At 47.5% G+C, this 17,726-nt stretch overlaps 1 protein-coding gene across 15 annotated transcripts in view; it reads left to right on the top strand.

Annotated features, from left to right (window-relative positions):
• Positions 1-17,726, top strand: part of LOC109885485 (afadin) — a 125,738-nt gene that overhangs the window by 103,866 nt on the left and 4,146 nt on the right. For 6 of the 15 annotated variants that reach the window (XM_031800972.1, XM_031800976.1, XM_031800975.1 and 3 more), the window contains 9 exons: positions 1,807-1,872; positions 2,021-2,094; positions 3,261-3,379; positions 4,010-4,210; positions 7,417-7,508; positions 8,063-8,251; positions 8,414-9,571; positions 12,947-13,081; positions 14,892-15,411. In XM_031800972.1, the coding sequence (XP_031656832.1) occupies positions 1,807-1,872; positions 2,021-2,094; positions 3,261-3,379; positions 4,010-4,210; positions 7,417-7,508; positions 8,063-8,251; positions 8,414-9,571; positions 12,947-13,081; positions 14,892-15,411 (2,554 nt within the window). The remainder of the gene's footprint in view (positions 1-1,806; positions 1,873-2,020; positions 2,095-3,260; positions 3,380-4,009; positions 4,211-7,416; positions 7,509-8,062; positions 8,252-8,413; positions 9,572-12,946; positions 13,082-14,891; positions 15,412-17,726) is intronic. The other 9 variants (XM_031800982.1, XM_031800977.1, XM_031800983.1 and 6 more) reach the window with 3 other exon arrangements.

Below are 17,726 nucleotides of genomic sequence, written 5' to 3'. Positions count from 1 at the left end.
CTTCAAGAGGAGGGTGGTGCTTCGAATCATTGTTCTTCCTCTGTCAACCATGGTTATCTGCAAGGAAACACGTGCCGTCATCATTGCTTTGCACAAAAAGGGCTTCACAGGCAAGGATATTGCTACCAGTAAGATTGCACCTAAATCAACCATTTATCGGCTCATCAAGAACTTCAAGGAGAGCGGTTCAATTGTTGTGAAGAAGGCTTCAGGGCGCCCAAGAAAGTCCAGCAAGCGGCAGGACCGTCTCCTAAAGTTGATTCAGCTGCGGGATCGGGGCACCACCAGTACAGAGCTTGCTCAGGGATGGCAGCAGGCGTGAGTGCATCTGCACGCACAGTGAGGCGAAGACTTTTGGAGGATGGCCTGGTGTCAAGAAGGGCAGCTATGAAGCCACTTCTCTCCAGGAAAAACATTCAGGGACAGACTGATATTCTGCAAAAGGTACAGGGATTGGACTCTTGAGGACTGGGGTAAAGTAATTTTCTCTGAATCCCCTTTCCGATTATTTGGGGCATCCGGTAAAAAATCTTGTCCGGAGAAGACAATGTGAGCGCTACCATCAGTCCTGTGTCATGCCAACAGTAAAGCATCCTGAGACTATTCATGTGTGGGGTTGCTTCTCAGCCAAGGGAGTGGGCTCACTCACAATTTTGCCTAAGAACACAGCCATGAATAAAAAATGGTACCAACACATCCTCCGAGAGCAACTTCTCCCAACCATCCAGGAACAGTTTGGTGACGAACAATGCCCTTTCCATCATGATGGAGCACCTCGCCATAAAGCAGAAGTGATAACTAAGTGGCTCGGGGAACAAAACATCAATATTTTGGGTCCATGGCCAGGAAACTCCCCAGACCTTAATCCCATTGAGAACTTGTGGTCAACCCTCAACAGGCGGGTGGACAAATGAAAACCCACAAATTCTGACAAACTCCAAGCATTGATTATGCAAGAATGGGCTGCCATCAGTCAGGGTGTGGCCCAAAAGTTAATTGGCAGCATGCCAGGGCTGATTGCAGAGGTCTTGAAAATGAAGGGTCAACACTGAAAATATTGACTCTTTGCATCAACTTCATGTAATTGTCAATAAAAGCATTTGACACTTGTGAAATGCTTGTAATTATACTTCACTATTCCATAGTGACATCTGACAAAAATATCTAAAGACACTGAAGCAGCAAACTTTGGAAATTAACATTTGTGTCATTCTCAACTTTTGGCCACGACTGTATTCTAGGATTATTTTTCAATTGGATGCTAGTGAAAACATTTAGGTTAACCTGTTGTAACTGGTATGAAGTGATTTTATTTTAGTTTGGGCAGAACTATTCGTGGGATCCCCTTGTCGTTTTCCTGTGTTTTAAATGTGGCGACGCTTAAAAGGAACCTGAACTGGTTGAAGGGGCTAGTCAGAACAGCAGATGGTATGGATCATGTCAAGCCACCTTTTGGCCTCGTCTCATGTAGCCTCATTATTAGTACCATGTTTGTTTTTGTCGATTTTTAATATCAATTGTCCTGCTCAGGGTCTCTAGTCTCCAGATGAATAGTTTAATTTAGTTGGCAGTTCACTGCAGACCGATGCCTCCACATAGTGCTACAGTAGCTGTGTGATTTATTGAGGAATTGTGCTGCTACGTTAACACTAAATGGTCTCTGTTTAGTGTAAACAATGTTCTACCAGGTTAGCTGATCAGCATCCGCTCCACATTAACGTTCGTTACAACAGAACACTATGGGCCACGTGTTCAGACTGTCTGGCTTGTAAAGTGACGTGTTCCCTTCTGTCTGTCTTTCTCAAGGGTGCTGGACAGGACAAGCTCGGGATCTACATCAAGTCTGTTGTGAAGGGAGGTGCGGCTGAAGTGGTGAGGGTTTTAGATCATGCAGACTCCATACAGAATGACCTCATCTAGATTGACTCACAATGTTGCTATAATATGACTTCTCTCTCCTTCCCTCTCCCTTCCTCTGTGTGTGTCTGTGTGCGTGTTACATTTGTTTTTGTGTGTTTAGGACGGTCGTCTGGCTGCAGGGGACCAGCTGCTGAGTGTGGACGGCCGCAGCCTGGTGGGCCTCTCCCAGGAGAGGTAATGCCTCAAACTTCCCTGACCTGCCTCGCCCCGGGTCACTCCCCAACACAACACCAATTGGACCTTGTGTACAGAACAACCTGGGTTTAGGAGTGAAACAGGACACGTAATGTCCTGCTGTTGTTATCCATATAAAGCGCTGAAGAGTGGAGAAACCAAGATGAAACCGATAGGATACATCAAGGCCAATTTGATACAAAGAACTCTTTCAGTAGCAGCAGTCACACCATAGAAGGAAATTAGCTCAATCGCGTAGAACAAGCAGAGACTATCTACAGTGCACTGACTTACAATGACCTCTACTATGTTTGTTGGGTCTAGTAGTAATGAATAGCTTATCCTTGGTTCACACCTCTCTCAGATTAGTTAGAGCGTTGGGTTAGCGCTTTGGCCCAGTAACTGAAAGTCGCTAGTTCAAATCACCGAGCCGACAAGGGGAAAACTCTGTCTGTGCCCTTGAGCAAGGCACTTAAACCCTAATTGCTTGGTAAAGGCTGACCCTGACCGGTACCCCACTCTCTGAGGGTGTCTCGGAGAGTTGGGATATGCAAAAAAAAATCTAAATTCAATTTCACACATGAGTGTGACACATACTTGTACATAGGATAAATATAAGTGCCCACCATAGAAACGATACCCTTTCAGACAAACACACACAAACCTTTTGGACATTTTCTTTTGGTTTTCAAATGCCAAAACAGTTGAGGCTCAGTGCTCAATCTATAACCTTGTTTTCTATTCTTGTAGGGGGGGAAAATGGGACTTTTAAAATCGAATTGCCACGTTGATTTAAAAGCACACGGCTCATTACACTTTTATATCTGCTTGTAGACTGACGACAGAATCTGGTCCAAGTCTTGGATTTATTGATTGCTTTGAGAAGTTTGTTTGTGTGTGTGTCTGCCAATGATTAACCACAAGGCTTGAGTACCAAACAGACAGTCGAAAACTTATTCTAAATAAATATTGCGTATGGAGAATGCCATTCCTGATACAGTACTGTTAACTCCTGGTCTGCCAATGGACAAGGGAAGTCTCATAAACATCAGTCCTTGGTATGCCATGATGAAAAATTAGAACATTGGCATATTTGCTTTGTTCTGTTGCATTCAATCATCTTCCCAGTCCAATGAATTCTGAATCCCATTAATATCTCTTCTCAGGGCTGCAGAGTTGATGACGAGGACAGGCTCTGTGGTGACACTGGAAGTGGCCAAACAGGGTGCTATTTACCACGGCCTGGCCACACTCCTCAACCAGCCTTCTCCTATGATGCCCAGAGGTAAGGGTCTGCTAGGACAACGGGGGCACTGCTGTTAACTATGGTCCATAGGGCGCAGGTAAAAAAGTCATTCACTATTTCATTTCGGATGCAGACAATGTCCCTCCTTGTTGTCCCCAGTAACGGTCTAGAGTCAGAGGAAAGCAGAGGTTTGACTAAGTAGATAATGAGGGTTTGTGGGCTCCAGATTCCATGAAATGTCAGAAGCAAAAGTCTGTTTTGTTTTCAACATTCAGCATCTAGACTTCTGTGGTATTGGAGCGAGACGGTTGTAGTTTATGGGGCGTTGGCTGGCTGGGAGTGTTTGTACTGAGACTGTGACTGATAGTTAACAATGTCCGTTGTAAATGTACTGTCTGCTATGGTTGGCTCATTAAGGGGCGGCGGGTACACAAATTGGGCCAGTAACCGAAAGGTTGCTGGAATCTAGATCGAATCCCGAGCTGACAAGGTAAAAATCTGTCGTTCTGCCCCTTAACAAGGCAGTTAACCCACTGTTCCTAGGCCAGATAACCCACTGTTCCTAGGCCAGATAACCCACTGTTCCTAGGCCGTCATTGTTAATAAGAATATGTTCTTAACTGTCTTGCCTAGTTAAATAAAAAATGATTTTCCTCCTTTTCCTCTCAGCGTTACAAGGAGGGCGTGATAAGAATGGTAAACTGAGACCAAAGAGTGAAGGTTTTGAACTGTACAACAACTCAGTCCAGAACGGCTCTCCAGAGAGCCCCCAGGGTGACTGGCAGGCCTACCCAGAACCAAAGAAGTTGAGCGGGGAGGAGAGACTACTGAAGAACCGGGCCGACCACCGCTCCAGCCCCAACGTCGCCAGTGAGTAGATGGGCGATTCCAGCGTTATGGACATTAGATTTACATGCAAAATTCAGGGGTTCATTCTGTCTCACAAAATAGAATTGTAACTTTTGCTGTGTGAGTATAGCACCCATTGGAGGGAGTGCATACCCCCAAAACTGTTAATATTGACCTGTTGTATGTTTTTCTTTGTGTTATTTATATTTTGTGGTTTGGAGAAGAAGAAAAAATATATTATATATATATATAATCACGTGTTGGAGAAATTAAGCAAATAAGAAGTATTATGGATGTTACTTGAAATGGCATTTTGGGGAGACTGAACATATTAGCAGAAGTCTGAGTTTGTTTTAGGTCAAATCATGGATTGACATTTCGAAGGAAAGGCTTGGCTGAACATTGTCATTTCTGTTATTACTTTAGTGAGGAAAAGCAACCCTTATGGATGTTACACTCTCTGTTATGGACGTTAAGAGTCTGAAATAGACATTCAAATCTACAAGATTTCTTGATCCGACTCTATCATAACGTGTTGTCATTTGGAACGTTTTTAAAATGTCCGCAGAAGGCATAGTACAGGGGTGTCCAACTCTTTTTCTTTTTTTTCCCGGGGTGCAACGAGGTCCGGAGGGCCGCACTGAAAATTGGTTGTAATTTCCTTGTCGTCAATATTTGCAATGCATAGTCCTCTGTCAATCATTTCTGGAATTGTGGATGCTCCCTGGCTGTTTTGTGATTATTAGCGAGCTGGACAGTCAAGAAACTGTGTATATGTAGGTCCATTATCAATCCTAAAGAGTTTCCATTTGGTTTAGTCATTTTAAAGTATATTGAGTTTGTTTCAGTTAAATGTTTTACATCTTTACTCAAACCACCCGCGGGCTGGATTGGACTCCCTAGCGGGTCGGATCCGTATGTTTGACACCCCTGGCATAGTACTTTAGGATTGAGTAATTACAGGTAGCCTTATACAAGGCCAGACACCACACCATATCAGGTCATTTTCTATCTTTATATACAGTACCAGTCAAAAGTGTGGACACCTACTCATTCAAGGTTTCTTTATTTTACATTGTAGAGTAATAGTGAAAGACATTACAACTAGGAAATGACACATGGAATCAGGTTGTAACCCAGAAAGTTGTAAACAAATCTAAATATATTGTAGATTTTAGATTCTTCAAAGTAGCCACCCTTTGCCTTTGACAGCTTTGTGCACTCTTAGCATTTTCTCAACCAGATTAACTTGGAATGCTTTTTCAACAGTCTTGAAGGAGTTCCCACATATGCTGAGCACTTGTTGGCTGCTTTTCCTTCAGTCTGCGGTCCAACTTATCCCAAACAATCTCAATTGGGTTGAGGTCGGGTGATTGTGAAGGCCAGGTCATCTAATGCAGCAGTCCATCACTCTCCTTCTTGGTCAAATAGCCCTTACACAGCCTGGAGGTGTGTTGGGTCATTGTCCTGTTGAAAAGGAAATTATATAGTCCCACTAAGTGCAAACCAGATTGGATGGTGTATCGCTGTAGAATGCTGTGGTAGCCATGCTGGTTAAGTGTGCCTTGAATTCTAAATAAATCAGACTGTGTCACCAGCAAAGCACCATCACACCACCAACTCCATGCTTCACGGTGGGAACTACACATGCGTTCACCTACTCTGCGTCTCACAAAGATACGGCGGTTGGAACCAAAAATCTCAAACTTGGACACATCAGACCAAAGGAGAGATTTCCACTGGTCTAATGTTCATTGCTCATGTTTCTTGGCCCAAGCAAGTCTCTTTAATTGTATTTATTTTGACCAAATAGGGCCACCTTCTGTATACTACCCTGTCACAACACAACTGGTTGTCTCAAACGCATTAAGGACAGAAATTCTACATATTCCCTTTTAACAAGGCACACCTGTTAATTGAAATGCATTCCAGGTGACTACCACATTAAGCTGGTTGAGAGAATGCCAAGTGTGCAAAGCTGTCAAGGCAATGTGGCTACTTTGAAGAATCAAAAATATATTTGTATTTGTTTTACACTTTTTTTGTTTACTACATGATTCCATATGTGTTGTTTTGATGTCTTCACTTCTATTCTACAATGTAGAAAATAGTCAAATTAAAGGAAAACCCTGGAATGAGTAGGTGTGACCCAACTTTTGACTGGTGCTGTATATTGACTTTTCTGGACACTGGATTAAGTTAGTGTATTTTTGGGGGTTTCATTGGAAGAAGACACTATACTGCCATGTGTGAGAAATGCATTTCAGCATACATTTTCCAAAATAATCTTAGCTAGAACACATTTTCAAGATATCACCAATTGCTTCAGTAAACGTCTGATGAATTACGTCCCAGAACGAGCACACAACGTGGTGAATGCACAAGCTTCTGGAGCTTAAGATATGATACGTCGATGTCCATCACATCCATATCTGTTATGGATGTTACGGATATCATAACACTGGAAAAGGATACTGATAATGAAAAGCAAAGCCAATTATAAACCATCTAAAACCTTGATGAAAGTTAGCTTTACAGAGAATGTTTTAAAGGGGTCTTTTTGGATGTTACATTGCCTGTCCCAGTCAGCCACTATCTTTACAGGACTGTAGAACACGCAAATAAAACTCAAGGCACTTAAATTTGTCTGTCTTGCTTCATTAATATCTTGTCATAGCTAACACTGGGGGACAGCTGTGAGTGGAAAAATAAGCTCTGAGCCCTTTCTAAAAGCCATGAAATATGATTGACTGGAAAGTATTCATTGAAACTTGGCCACCTTCTCTGTAATCATAAAAATGCATGCAATTTCCTACTTAAACTTTTCAAATAAACTCCAACACATGGACCTTTTGTGCTGGGTTGGAACAAAAACCTCCAAACCCCATAGCGCTCCAGGGCAAGAGATGGCGAATGGCAGGTTGGCATTTATTGTCATGAATCTTTCCCTGGAGGCAGCTCTGCAGAGTGGTCACTAGCTAGCACAGCCACAAAGTCATAATCTCATTTTTAAACCTAACCTTAATAACCCTAATGCCTAACCTTATATTAAGACCAAAAAGCAAATGGCCCATCTAGCGGAAATCACTAAGTTCTGCCTCCACGGCAAGATTCATGACAATAAATGACAACTTGCTGGTGAAGGGTGATCACTGGAGTAGTGTGCGTGTGTGTGACCACTGAGTTAGTGTCTGCTCAGCTCTGACTACCTGGTGTTTTTCCTCCAGACCAGAGTCAGAGTCCAGGAGGAAATACCGTCTACCCAGGAGGACCTGGGACAAAGATCACCTCCGTCTCCACGGGCAACCTTTGTGCTGATGTGAGTAACCACAGCAACACCACCAGTCAGAGGAATGTCGCCGTAACATATCTCCCTGAGGAAGGTCTACTCTGTCTCAGTTATGAGACCAGACCACACCAAGACATTACCAGTCACACAAGAGTAGGACAGGACTGTGATCCAGCACAAGACGATACATTATTGCAGCGTTCCCTGTGTTCGATCTGTTCTTCTCAGCTCTCACAATCAAAACAATAACCAAGAGTCATTATCGGTGGTAAAATCACAACGTTCCAGCGTAACTGAAAATAGCTTTATCTATTGTACCCCCTGTAATAAATCCTCATCAGCTCTCCAACCACTATCACTGATGAGCTACCCAGCTGTGGTGTTCGTGTGCTGCCTCTCCAAACATTCTTATCCTGTCAACAAACAATGGTCTCCCTGAGCACAGGACCCCACCGCCATCTGCTACCGTTAATAACACTGATGCCGGAAGTCTGCACCGTGGCCACGAGCGTTTGGTCTAGTTTATCCGATGTCTCTTAGCCAACCGTAGTGCGTGTTCTAATCTTAGTCCCCTTTTTCTATAGGATGAGCCCTCTCCACCTCGTCCCGAGGCCTACCCAATCCCCACTCAGACCTACCCCAGGGAATACTTCACCATCCCAGCCTCCAAGTCTACAGACCGGATGGGCCCGGCCGCGGGGCAGTTATACACTGACGACAGGGGCCCTCCTGGCTCCATGGAAGACCACCACAACAGCAGCATCGCCATACAGGTGGGCACACAGGCAAAGGAATCATCATCATAATATGACATACTATACCTGCATGTTGCTAATTTATACATGTACTAGGTGTATACAGTGGTGTACAAGTGCTGTGCTGCTCTTGCACTGTGTTAATGTTTGTGTATGTGATTGCTGTGTCTGTCTTCTCAGCGGATGGGCCACTCTCAGGAGGAGCTGTGTGACCTCCCAGGGGGCTACCCTCCAGCCCCCCTGCGTCCTGAGGACCTGGTCCACCTGCAGCAGCAGCAGAGAGAGGCTGATTACCAGCGGGGCAGTGGGGAACACTGGGTCAACCAGCACCAGGTCTCCTCCTCTGTGGAGTCCTCCACTTCCAGCCAGGAGCACCTCAACTACTCCTCCAACAAGACCCAGAGCAACCACAAGAGTGGCCCAGGACGCTGGAAGACCCCTGGCCCCATCGCCCCGCATCCAGGCCCCGTGGCTCAGGCCACACGCACAGACCTCCCACCCCCTCCACCGCCCCCTGTACACTACCAGGATTTTGATTCCCAGCCCGACCTGCCCCTACCCCCCCCTCCCTCGGCCTCCCAGCAGCAGGCAGCAGCCGCCGACCGTAAGAAGCGCGAGGAGCAGCAGCGCTGGTATGAGAAGGAGAAGGCCCGGTTAGAGGAGGAGAGGGAGAGGAAGAGGAGAGAACAGGAGAGGAAGCTGGGACAGGTCCGTAACCCATCCATACCTGTAGCCCACAACAACAACCAACATGGGGGCACACTCCCCCCTCCCACACAGCACTATCAGATGCCCCCTCCCCAGTCCCCCATGCCAATGCAGCAGGTGCCCTTGCCCTACTTCCCCCCCCAGGGCCAACAGCAGGCCCAGCAGCAGCAGCCCCCCAGGCCTGAGAAACTGTCCACTCTGCCCAGAGCAACGACCCTGCCCCCTCAGGGTAACCCAATGGACACAGTGATCAGAGAGCTGCTCCCCCAGCAGCAGCCCCGCACCATCGAGCGCCGGGACCTGCAGTATATCACCATCAGCAAGGCGGCGCTGTCCTCCAGCGACAGCCTGTCCCCAGACCCCTGGAAGAGGGACGCCCGGGAGAAGCTGGAGAAGCAGCAGCAGCTGCACATCGTAGACCTGCTGGACAGGGAGATCCAGGACCTGCAGGCCAAGCCGGAGCGTACGGCCGAGGAGAGCGACCGGCTCAGGAAGTTGATGCTGGAGTGGCAGTTCCAGAAGAGACTGCAGGAGTCCAAGCAGAGTGATGAGGAAGATGAGGAGGATGACGACGAGGACGTGGACTCCATGATGATCATGCAGCGGCTGGAGGCGGAGAAGAGAGCAAGGGTGAGCTGCCCTGGAGAGCAGGGGTCTAGTGTAGCACACTGGAGAACATGGAGAAGGTACGCTGTGCTATAGAGAATCATACAGCACATCAGGGAGGTAAGGTGTATGGAGGAAGACTTGTGGCCCAAGATGTTCAGTGCTGAGATCATTAGATTCACAGACTCATCATTGATTACAGTAGACCCATTTATAAATTACTTGAGCTCTATGAAGGGCATGACATTTCTCATGCCAAGGAAGGGCCAGCCATGGGCCAAGCAGGGCAGTGGGAAGATAGGAAATGGAACTGGTCTTAAAGGGATACTTCAGAATTTTGGCAAAAAGTCCTTTATCTACTTCTCCAGGGTCAGATGAACTTGTGGTCTCTGTGTGCAGTTTGAAGGGAGTTGCTAACAAGTGTTAGCTCAATGGATAACAATTTCTAACTGGCGTAATGACTGGAAGCGCAATGACTGGAAGTCTATGGTTACTGTCAGCATGCTAATAGATACCATAGACATCCAGTTATTGTGCTAATGCTAGTTAGCATTAGCCTGCGAAACTGCCTCAAACTTCCATCATACTGGATGCAGAGCACAAAAACAGTATGCATGAGTTCATCCGACAGAGAAAGGGCTTCATTTCCATTATCCTAAAGTATCCCTTCAATGGGTACAGAGTAGGATATGGAATTCCCCTGAGGAACTCCCATTAAGTAGCTAGCTACAATGAATGTTTTTCAGTGTGCACCTGCAACATGCTTATGCTCATTGCTTTGCCACATGCTAAGCTGAGCTGCTGTTCTCAACTGGCTGCAAGAGAGGGAGGGGCAGGATGCCGAACACACAACAAACCTACATGGAAAAGTAGAAATTGTTTTCGTTTCTTAAATGTTTAATATTATGGCCATTTGGAAATGATTCATCTCCTGGTCTAACAGGATGGCCATCAAAGTGTTACATTCGGCAAGAAAACAGTCTGACTTGAATCGAGTAAAACGTCATCTAACGAGGGTTAATGTCCCTGGTCTCCTCAGACAACAGCACAGATGAACATAAACCAGCGAGGCCCCTCTAGTATAATACTCCTCATTAGTAACTGTTACAACAGTACAGTCTCTGTCTAGTGAGACTCCAGGAAGTTTCTTTAAGTAGTGAGCAACATTCTTCTGAGGCCCTGCCATCCAGGCTCTGGCATGTGGGGGGGGGGGGGCTCCATGCGAGGAATCGGACGGAGCGAAGTGGAGCGTTATCGGTCTGAGGGGAAGTGGGCCGTACATTCACCACTGGTTGTAATCAGCCCCATACTGGGGAGGAATGTTCCTGGCACCACATCACTGCTGCCTCTAAAACCCCTAGCAATGTTTTCACCTTCTTCCTCCTCTTTTTTCTCTCTCTTTGATTTCCTCTTCTTCCGCAGCAGACTGCTGTCCCAGCAATCTCTGTTCTAGACTTGGTACGTTCTATCTTTACGCATTCTCCCTACTTTCTCCTTTCTTACTTGTCTTGGGCTCCACATGTGTTTCCTCTCCTTCATTCTCTGCCCTCCCTCATCAGGCCTGGGGGCCGGCTGCTGTGCTCGTGGGGCGGGTTCGGGAATTTGGAGGTGCCACTCTTGGCTCTAGAGTAGCCACGGGGAAGTCATCCTGCGATTCTCATTGGCTGTTGGGGAACCTGTCGATCTGTGGAACAGTGATCTACCTTGGTCTCTGTGAGAGCCCAAGGCCACACAGCCACACTAATTATTTTGGTCAGGGCTCATTTAAAGACGATATCAAATAATAATGCCTCGTAAGATAAATCATCATTGTTGATTAAAACAATTCCCAGAAAGAAAAAGAAAATCAGTAGGACACACTAATCTCACCTATAAACAAATGTATCTAAAACTAACTGGGGCATGGTTACATAAAGTATTTGTTCCAGGGAGGCTCAGTACCATGCAGCCGTTGTTTCAGAGCAGGGAGCTGCCTGGCCTGCTGCAGTGGGGGTCTGTCTGTGCATGGTGGAAGACCCTCCCCAGCAGCGGTCACCTGCATGTGGGGGCGTAACCATCATTGCACCATGTGGGTGTCAGTCCACTTCATTCCAGTCATCCAGCTCTGTGTGTGAACAACACTCGTGCTCAGCCTGAATGCTGTAGCATCTCTCCTCCTCCTCCTCTCTCATTGGGGAAGTTGCAGTGTTTTCTTCTGTCCGTCTGTAGTCATGTTTCATCTGGTGATTGACTTCCAGTCTGTTGTTTGGTCATCATGACATCAGTGAAATCTCCTCTGCTCCACTCTGCCCAGCCATGCCGTTGTTGTTTGGTCATCATGACATCAGTGAAATCTCCTCTGCTCCACTCTGCCCAGCCATGCCGTTGTTGTTTGGTCATCATGACATCAGTGAAATCTCCTCTGCTCCACTCTGCCCAGCCATGCCGTTGTTGTTTGGTCATCATGACATCAGTGAAATCTCCTCTGCTCCACTCTGCCCAGCCATGCCGTTGTTGTTTGGTCATCATGACATCAGTGAAATCTCCTCTGCTCCACTCTGCCCAGCCATGCCGTTCTTGTTTGGTCATCATGACATCAGTGAAATCTCCTCTGCTCCACTCTGCCCAGCCATACCGTTGTTGTTTGGTCATCATGACATCAGTGAAATCTCCTCTGCTACACTCTGCCCCGCCATGCCGTTGTTGTTTGGTCATCATGACATCAGTGAAATCTCCTCTGCTCCACTCTGCCCAGCCATGCCGTTGTTGTTTGTTGTTGCACGTTGTTGTCATTCATTCTGCATGTCCAGCTGTCGCCATGTGCCTGTCTGCAGTGCACACTGCTTCTCTCAACACAGACGACCTATCCTGTGGCAGAGTGGAAATGCCCCTCCTCCCCCCACTAGACGTTTAACTAAGCATACAGAGCATTCCCCCACAATATCTAGACCTAGACGTTTTCAACACAACGGGCCCTTGTCTGGAAACCCGATGCCCCTGACGGGGCCAATCTGCTGAATGAGCCTGTGTATAGACGTGTGTAGGTGCAGACCTTAGGGCTTTACCGTTGAGCTGTGACGGACTGAGGAAACACGGGCTGACTGGATTAACGTGAACTCAAGGTAGGACAGTGTGACGAGCGCATCGGTAGGTTTGCTTCAGTTGGAGATCTGAGGATAGTTTTTGTTACTAAGTTGTACTTCCACCTTTTCACCTTAGAGAGCAGGGCCTCGAATAACACTCGTGTATAACACATTTGGGTTTTCTATATGAAACGGTTCGATTTAACAAAATATATTCCACTCTACAACAGATTCATCTCCAAGCACACCTTTTAGGAGATCATAGACTGTAGGACGACTCCCCGGGCCGTGTACACGGTGCTGAATGGTGTGTGTGTGTGTGTGTGTGTGTGTGTAGTTGCAGGATGAGGAGCGGCGGCGGAAGCAGCAGCTGGAGGAGATCCGTAAGCGCGAGGCGGAGGACCGGGCCAAGCAGGAGGAGGAGAGACGCTGGAGAGAGGAGGAGAGGGCCAGACGAGAGGTCGATGAGAAGGTACACCTCCCTGACGGGACCCATTGGACCGTGTACACTACACAGTCCTCTCAGCAGTTAGCTAACACACAGCTGGTTAGACGGGTTTTGACAAAATATGATACATTTCTATGAAAGTGATTTCTGTTCAGTCAGACTGTAATTAGATTATTGTTTAATATTTTATATGAATCTGATAGATCTCAATGGAATCCCGATGCAGCTGTGTTTCATTGTTTTTTGTAAAAACAATTTTGAGGCTAGTTAAGTTTTGTAAAGGATTGATGTCATTGCCAGCAGAGCAGATTAAAGCAGAAAGCCACAGCCAAATCGGAAGCAGAGGACATCAGAGTAACGGAGTGTAAACCCAGAGAGAGACTTAAGAGACTAAGCTGCACTGTAATTAAAGTATTACCCCGTGGGGATCTGCCCAGCTAATTGTAGTTTACCTCATGAAAAAGGAGTCGTGCCTAAACAGAACAGCCCACCAGCATAAGAGAACAATTATACAGTGGAAAGTAAAGACCGATCTGTGGGGACCACTTCCCTTCAGGGGGTGTAGAGGGGCAACTGAGGCGGCGGCCATTTTTTATAATCTGCTAACATTACCAGCTTTTTCAAGGTTTCTACTGTTCCTGGTCACTCTCTCCACGGAGCTGTAAGTGATCCTGTATGAAGAATTGTGAACACGCCCCTCTACAATGAACCAATCAGAGAACTGTGGAGGGGACTGTCTGGCTGGGTTTTTAGGACTCCAGTCGAGTAGTGATGGAGGTAGTATTCAGTGTTCTGTGTACAGGAGAAGTAGTATTGGGTCAGAGAGCCCACAGCCAGACAGAATGCTCACTTATCTTAATGATGCCTGGTGGTGTTTGGTCTGTCAGGGGCCAAGTGTGGTTTTGGAGCACTGAGTGTTTCCTGTCCTCAGTCCCAGTCAGTTATGGGGACGTTGAATCACCAGTGGTCTGAGAGCATCAGCATCCAGTCATCTGACCTTGTGTGACAATGTTACAACATCCCAGCGCCATTTTGTTTTCACTGTGTGACCATTGATTTAGTTGTTTTCCTGTGAGTCATCCTCAGACCACTGGTAATCTAAAGCTCTGTAATCATGACAACGATGTCCTAACGGCATGTTCTCAAGATGGTCCCCTTCCTCTGTGTTATGTAATGTTATGAATGGATGCATGTAACCCTCCTACCCCCCAAAAAGCATGGGAGTCACTTGTTGTTGTCTATGTCCGGTTGTTTATGGAATCCTACGTTTGTTGGAAGCCATTTGTCATTTCATCAGGCACTGCTTTGGAACTGCTGTTGGAATGCCCCACCCTCGCTGTGGCCATACCAGAGTACAAGACATCACCATCCTCTCATCGACGTCATATACCTACCCACCATACCACACACTAACCCAGGGGATCCATGTACAGAAACCAGAGCCAACCAATCTCTGTTACTAGCTGGTCCCTCTAAAAGTCCTTGAGTTCAAGCCTATCGAATCACTTGACTGTAGTCTAACCCAAACCGCTTCAAACTATCCCAAGCTGTCAGAAAAGTACCTGTTATCTCGCCGATGGCGGTTCTCAACACAGAGTGTAGAGGAGATGAAAAACAGCACATGAAGTACCCAGAACACAACACACAGAGTAGCCTCCCCCGCACATTACACACACACACAGAGACATACACAGACATATAGTGAACAGATAAGGAAGTGGCGGACTTCTCTGGCTGTCTTGTGGCCATGGGATCCTCCCTCCAGCAGAATGCGTCAGTCCAAGACAGTCAGCCATGCCTTGGCCACACTAACAGGCTCTTCCCATTCCCTTAGAGGAGGCAGGAGGAGGAGTACTACACACGTCTGGAGGAAGGGCGGCGCCGGCAGCACGAGGAGGCCGAGCGCAAGCTGCTGACCCCTGACGAGCCTGGTCTGTACAGACCTCCCCTCCCCAGGGACTACCAGCCTCAGCCCCCCCCTCCCACTGCATCCCCCGCAACCACTGCCACTAACGCTCCACCACCCCCGCCTCAGAGAAACACTTCCTACCTCAAAACCCAGGTCGTCTCCCCTGACGCCTTGTACACTGCCAAGTTTGTCTCGTACAATGACGAGGAGGAGGAGGACGCTGCAGGTCAGGTTAAGCTCTCCGCCACCAGAAAGTCCTATGGTGACCTCCCGCCCGCGCACAAGCCGCAGCCGCCTGCGCGCAAGCCCCGCCCTCTGTCTGATGGGATCTTTCTGTCCAGCTCATTCCAGCCGCCGGCTGTCAATGCCAACAGTACTGCAGGGCAGCCCCCTCCCCCTCCCATCAAACCCAGCCTCAGCTTCATCCCGACAGGCAACTCTAAAGGTAGACACGGAGAGGAGAGAGGACACGCCCTCCCATACGCCTCCCTCTCCAGATCTCTCATTCATTCATGTTTTTTTGTGTTCCTGTTTTTTTCAGTAGAGTCATTCTGGCTTCCTTTTCCCTTCTCCCTTCCTCTCTGTCTCTCGACAATCCAGTAGATCTGTATTGTAGTTGCCAATCAACTTGTACTTTGTTATTTCTCCAGCCATCTCCCATCAGTTTGTTATAGGTTGTTGGAAATTCCACTCCTCCACTAGCAAATCAGATTCCGTTTAGTTTGTTTTTCCCGATCCTTCTGTCAAATGTCCTGTCCTCACCCGTTCCTCTACCGCCAATCATCCTTCTAGCAAGTAAAAGCAATCGATAAACCAACCCGTGATTCGCCGTGATAGCACTCCAGATATCCAATCATAGTACTGTTGGTGTTGCCGCCCCTCGCCCACCCATGTGTTTGGTTTTGCTGTGGTGGTGACCTGCCGCCCGCCCGCCTGCCTGCCTGCCCAGCCCTGCCGCGGGCCCCACAGCTGCTTGGGGGTGGGATTGGCATTAAGGAACACTGAGCCACTGGCTTCTTATCTATCACATTGTCTCTGTGATGGGACCTGAGAGGAGCAACTCTCCTCAGGTTCACTTGGCAAAGGGGAAAAGATCTGTTGAGTGAGCCATTGCATTTGTCTGTGGCTGTTTAAAGGTCTGTCAGGGCTCCAAACCAATCAATCACTCATCAAATTACTGAGCGGTAGTAGTACTTCACTATAATCTAGTTCTATGGTTTAAATCTGTGGCACAATATATTCTGTTTTAAAGCCTTTAGTGACCCCTACTGGCAGAAGTGTCAACTTTCAGTTATTGTCTTCTATTGCTGGAACCTGGCAAAAGTTCTTTCAAGATAAACTTTGCTTGACATTTTAGGGATAGTCTGCATTTTTGGTCAACAAACCACAATAATTTAAGTCTCTTGGTGAGAAGGGCATTCTAAAGTCAATACATTTTCAGTGTTTCATTGTGAGCCATAACATAGTCTACTGTAGTTTGAGGAACTAATAAGATATTTCTTAAGTAGAAATGCTGTTAGTAACTAATGATATCCACCATTGACAATCACAGGATTATGCCTTTCTATTTTAAGTGTTCTTAAAGAAAATGTGAACGCAAAGCCCTCCGATGTGAACACTTTAAACAGCCATGGACAAAAGATGGCAGTAATGCAACACAGTCTTAGTCAAGAGGCTCAGTGAAAGTCACCCTGCATGTCACAGCACCAGTGCCCCTGCCCTACCCAGTATGGATGATGTGTGGTGGGCCTGTTGTTAATGTGTTGCATTCCTCACTCAAATTGAGGGACCAATCACTAACCTTGCTATAATCTCACATCAACAAAACCTGCAACCCGCCCCCGCTGAATCCTAGCTTCATTCCAATCGGCCTGATGAGATCCATTGCTATTTACTGCCTCTGCTGCTTTGCTCTCCTCCTTTCAACACTCATGTATTCTGTTCACTCCTCTTTTTGGCTGCTATGGCTGTTCCTGATTCTGCCCTGTCTCGGTCTGTCTGCCATGTCTCTGTCTGTCTGTGCCACGTCTCTGTCTGTCTGTGCCGCGTGTCTGTCTGTGCCGCGTGTCTGTGCCATGTCTCTGTCTGTCTGTGCCGTGTCTCTGTCTGTCTGTGCCGTGTCTCTGTCTGTCTGTGCCGTGTCTCTGTCTGTCTGTGCCGTGTCTCTGTCTGTCTGTGCCGTGTCTCTGTCTGTCTGTGCCGTGTCTCTGTCTGTCTGTGCCGTGTCTCTGTCTGTCTGTGCCGTGTCTCTGTCTGTCTGTGCCGTGTCTCTGTCTGTCTGTGCCGTGTCTCTGTCTGTCTGTGCCGTGTCTCTGTCTGTCTGTGCCGTGTCTCTGTCTGTCTGTGCCGTGTCTCTGTCTGTCTGTGCCGTGTCTCTGTCTGTCTGTGCCGTGTCTCTGTCTGTCTGTGCCGTGTCTCTGTCTGTCTGTGCCGTGTCTCTGTCTGTCTGTGCCGTGTCTGTCTGTCTGTGCCGTGTGTCTGTCTGTCTGTGCCGTCTGTCTGTCTGTGCCGTGCCTCTGTCTGTCTGCCGTGTGTCTGTCTGTCTGCCGTGTGTCTGTCTGCCGGCCGTGTGTCTCTGTCTGTCTGTGCCGTGTCTCTGTCTGTCTGTGCCGTGTCTGTCTGTCTGTGCCGTGTCTCTGTCTGTCTGTGCCGTGTCTCTGTCTGTCTGTGCCGTGTCTCTGTCTGTCTGTGCCGTGTCTCTGTCTGTCTGTGCCGTGTCTCTGTCTGTCTGTGCCGTGTCTCTGTCTGTCTGTGCCGTGT

The sequence above is a fragment of the Oncorhynchus kisutch genome, linkage group LG21 (assembly GCF_002021735.2).
Source record: "Oncorhynchus kisutch isolate 150728-3 linkage group LG21, Okis_V2, whole genome shotgun sequence".
NCBI lineage: Eukaryota > Metazoa > Chordata > Actinopteri > Salmoniformes > Salmonidae > Oncorhynchus > Oncorhynchus kisutch.
This window is presented reverse-complemented; position numbering and strand designations above follow the sequence as displayed.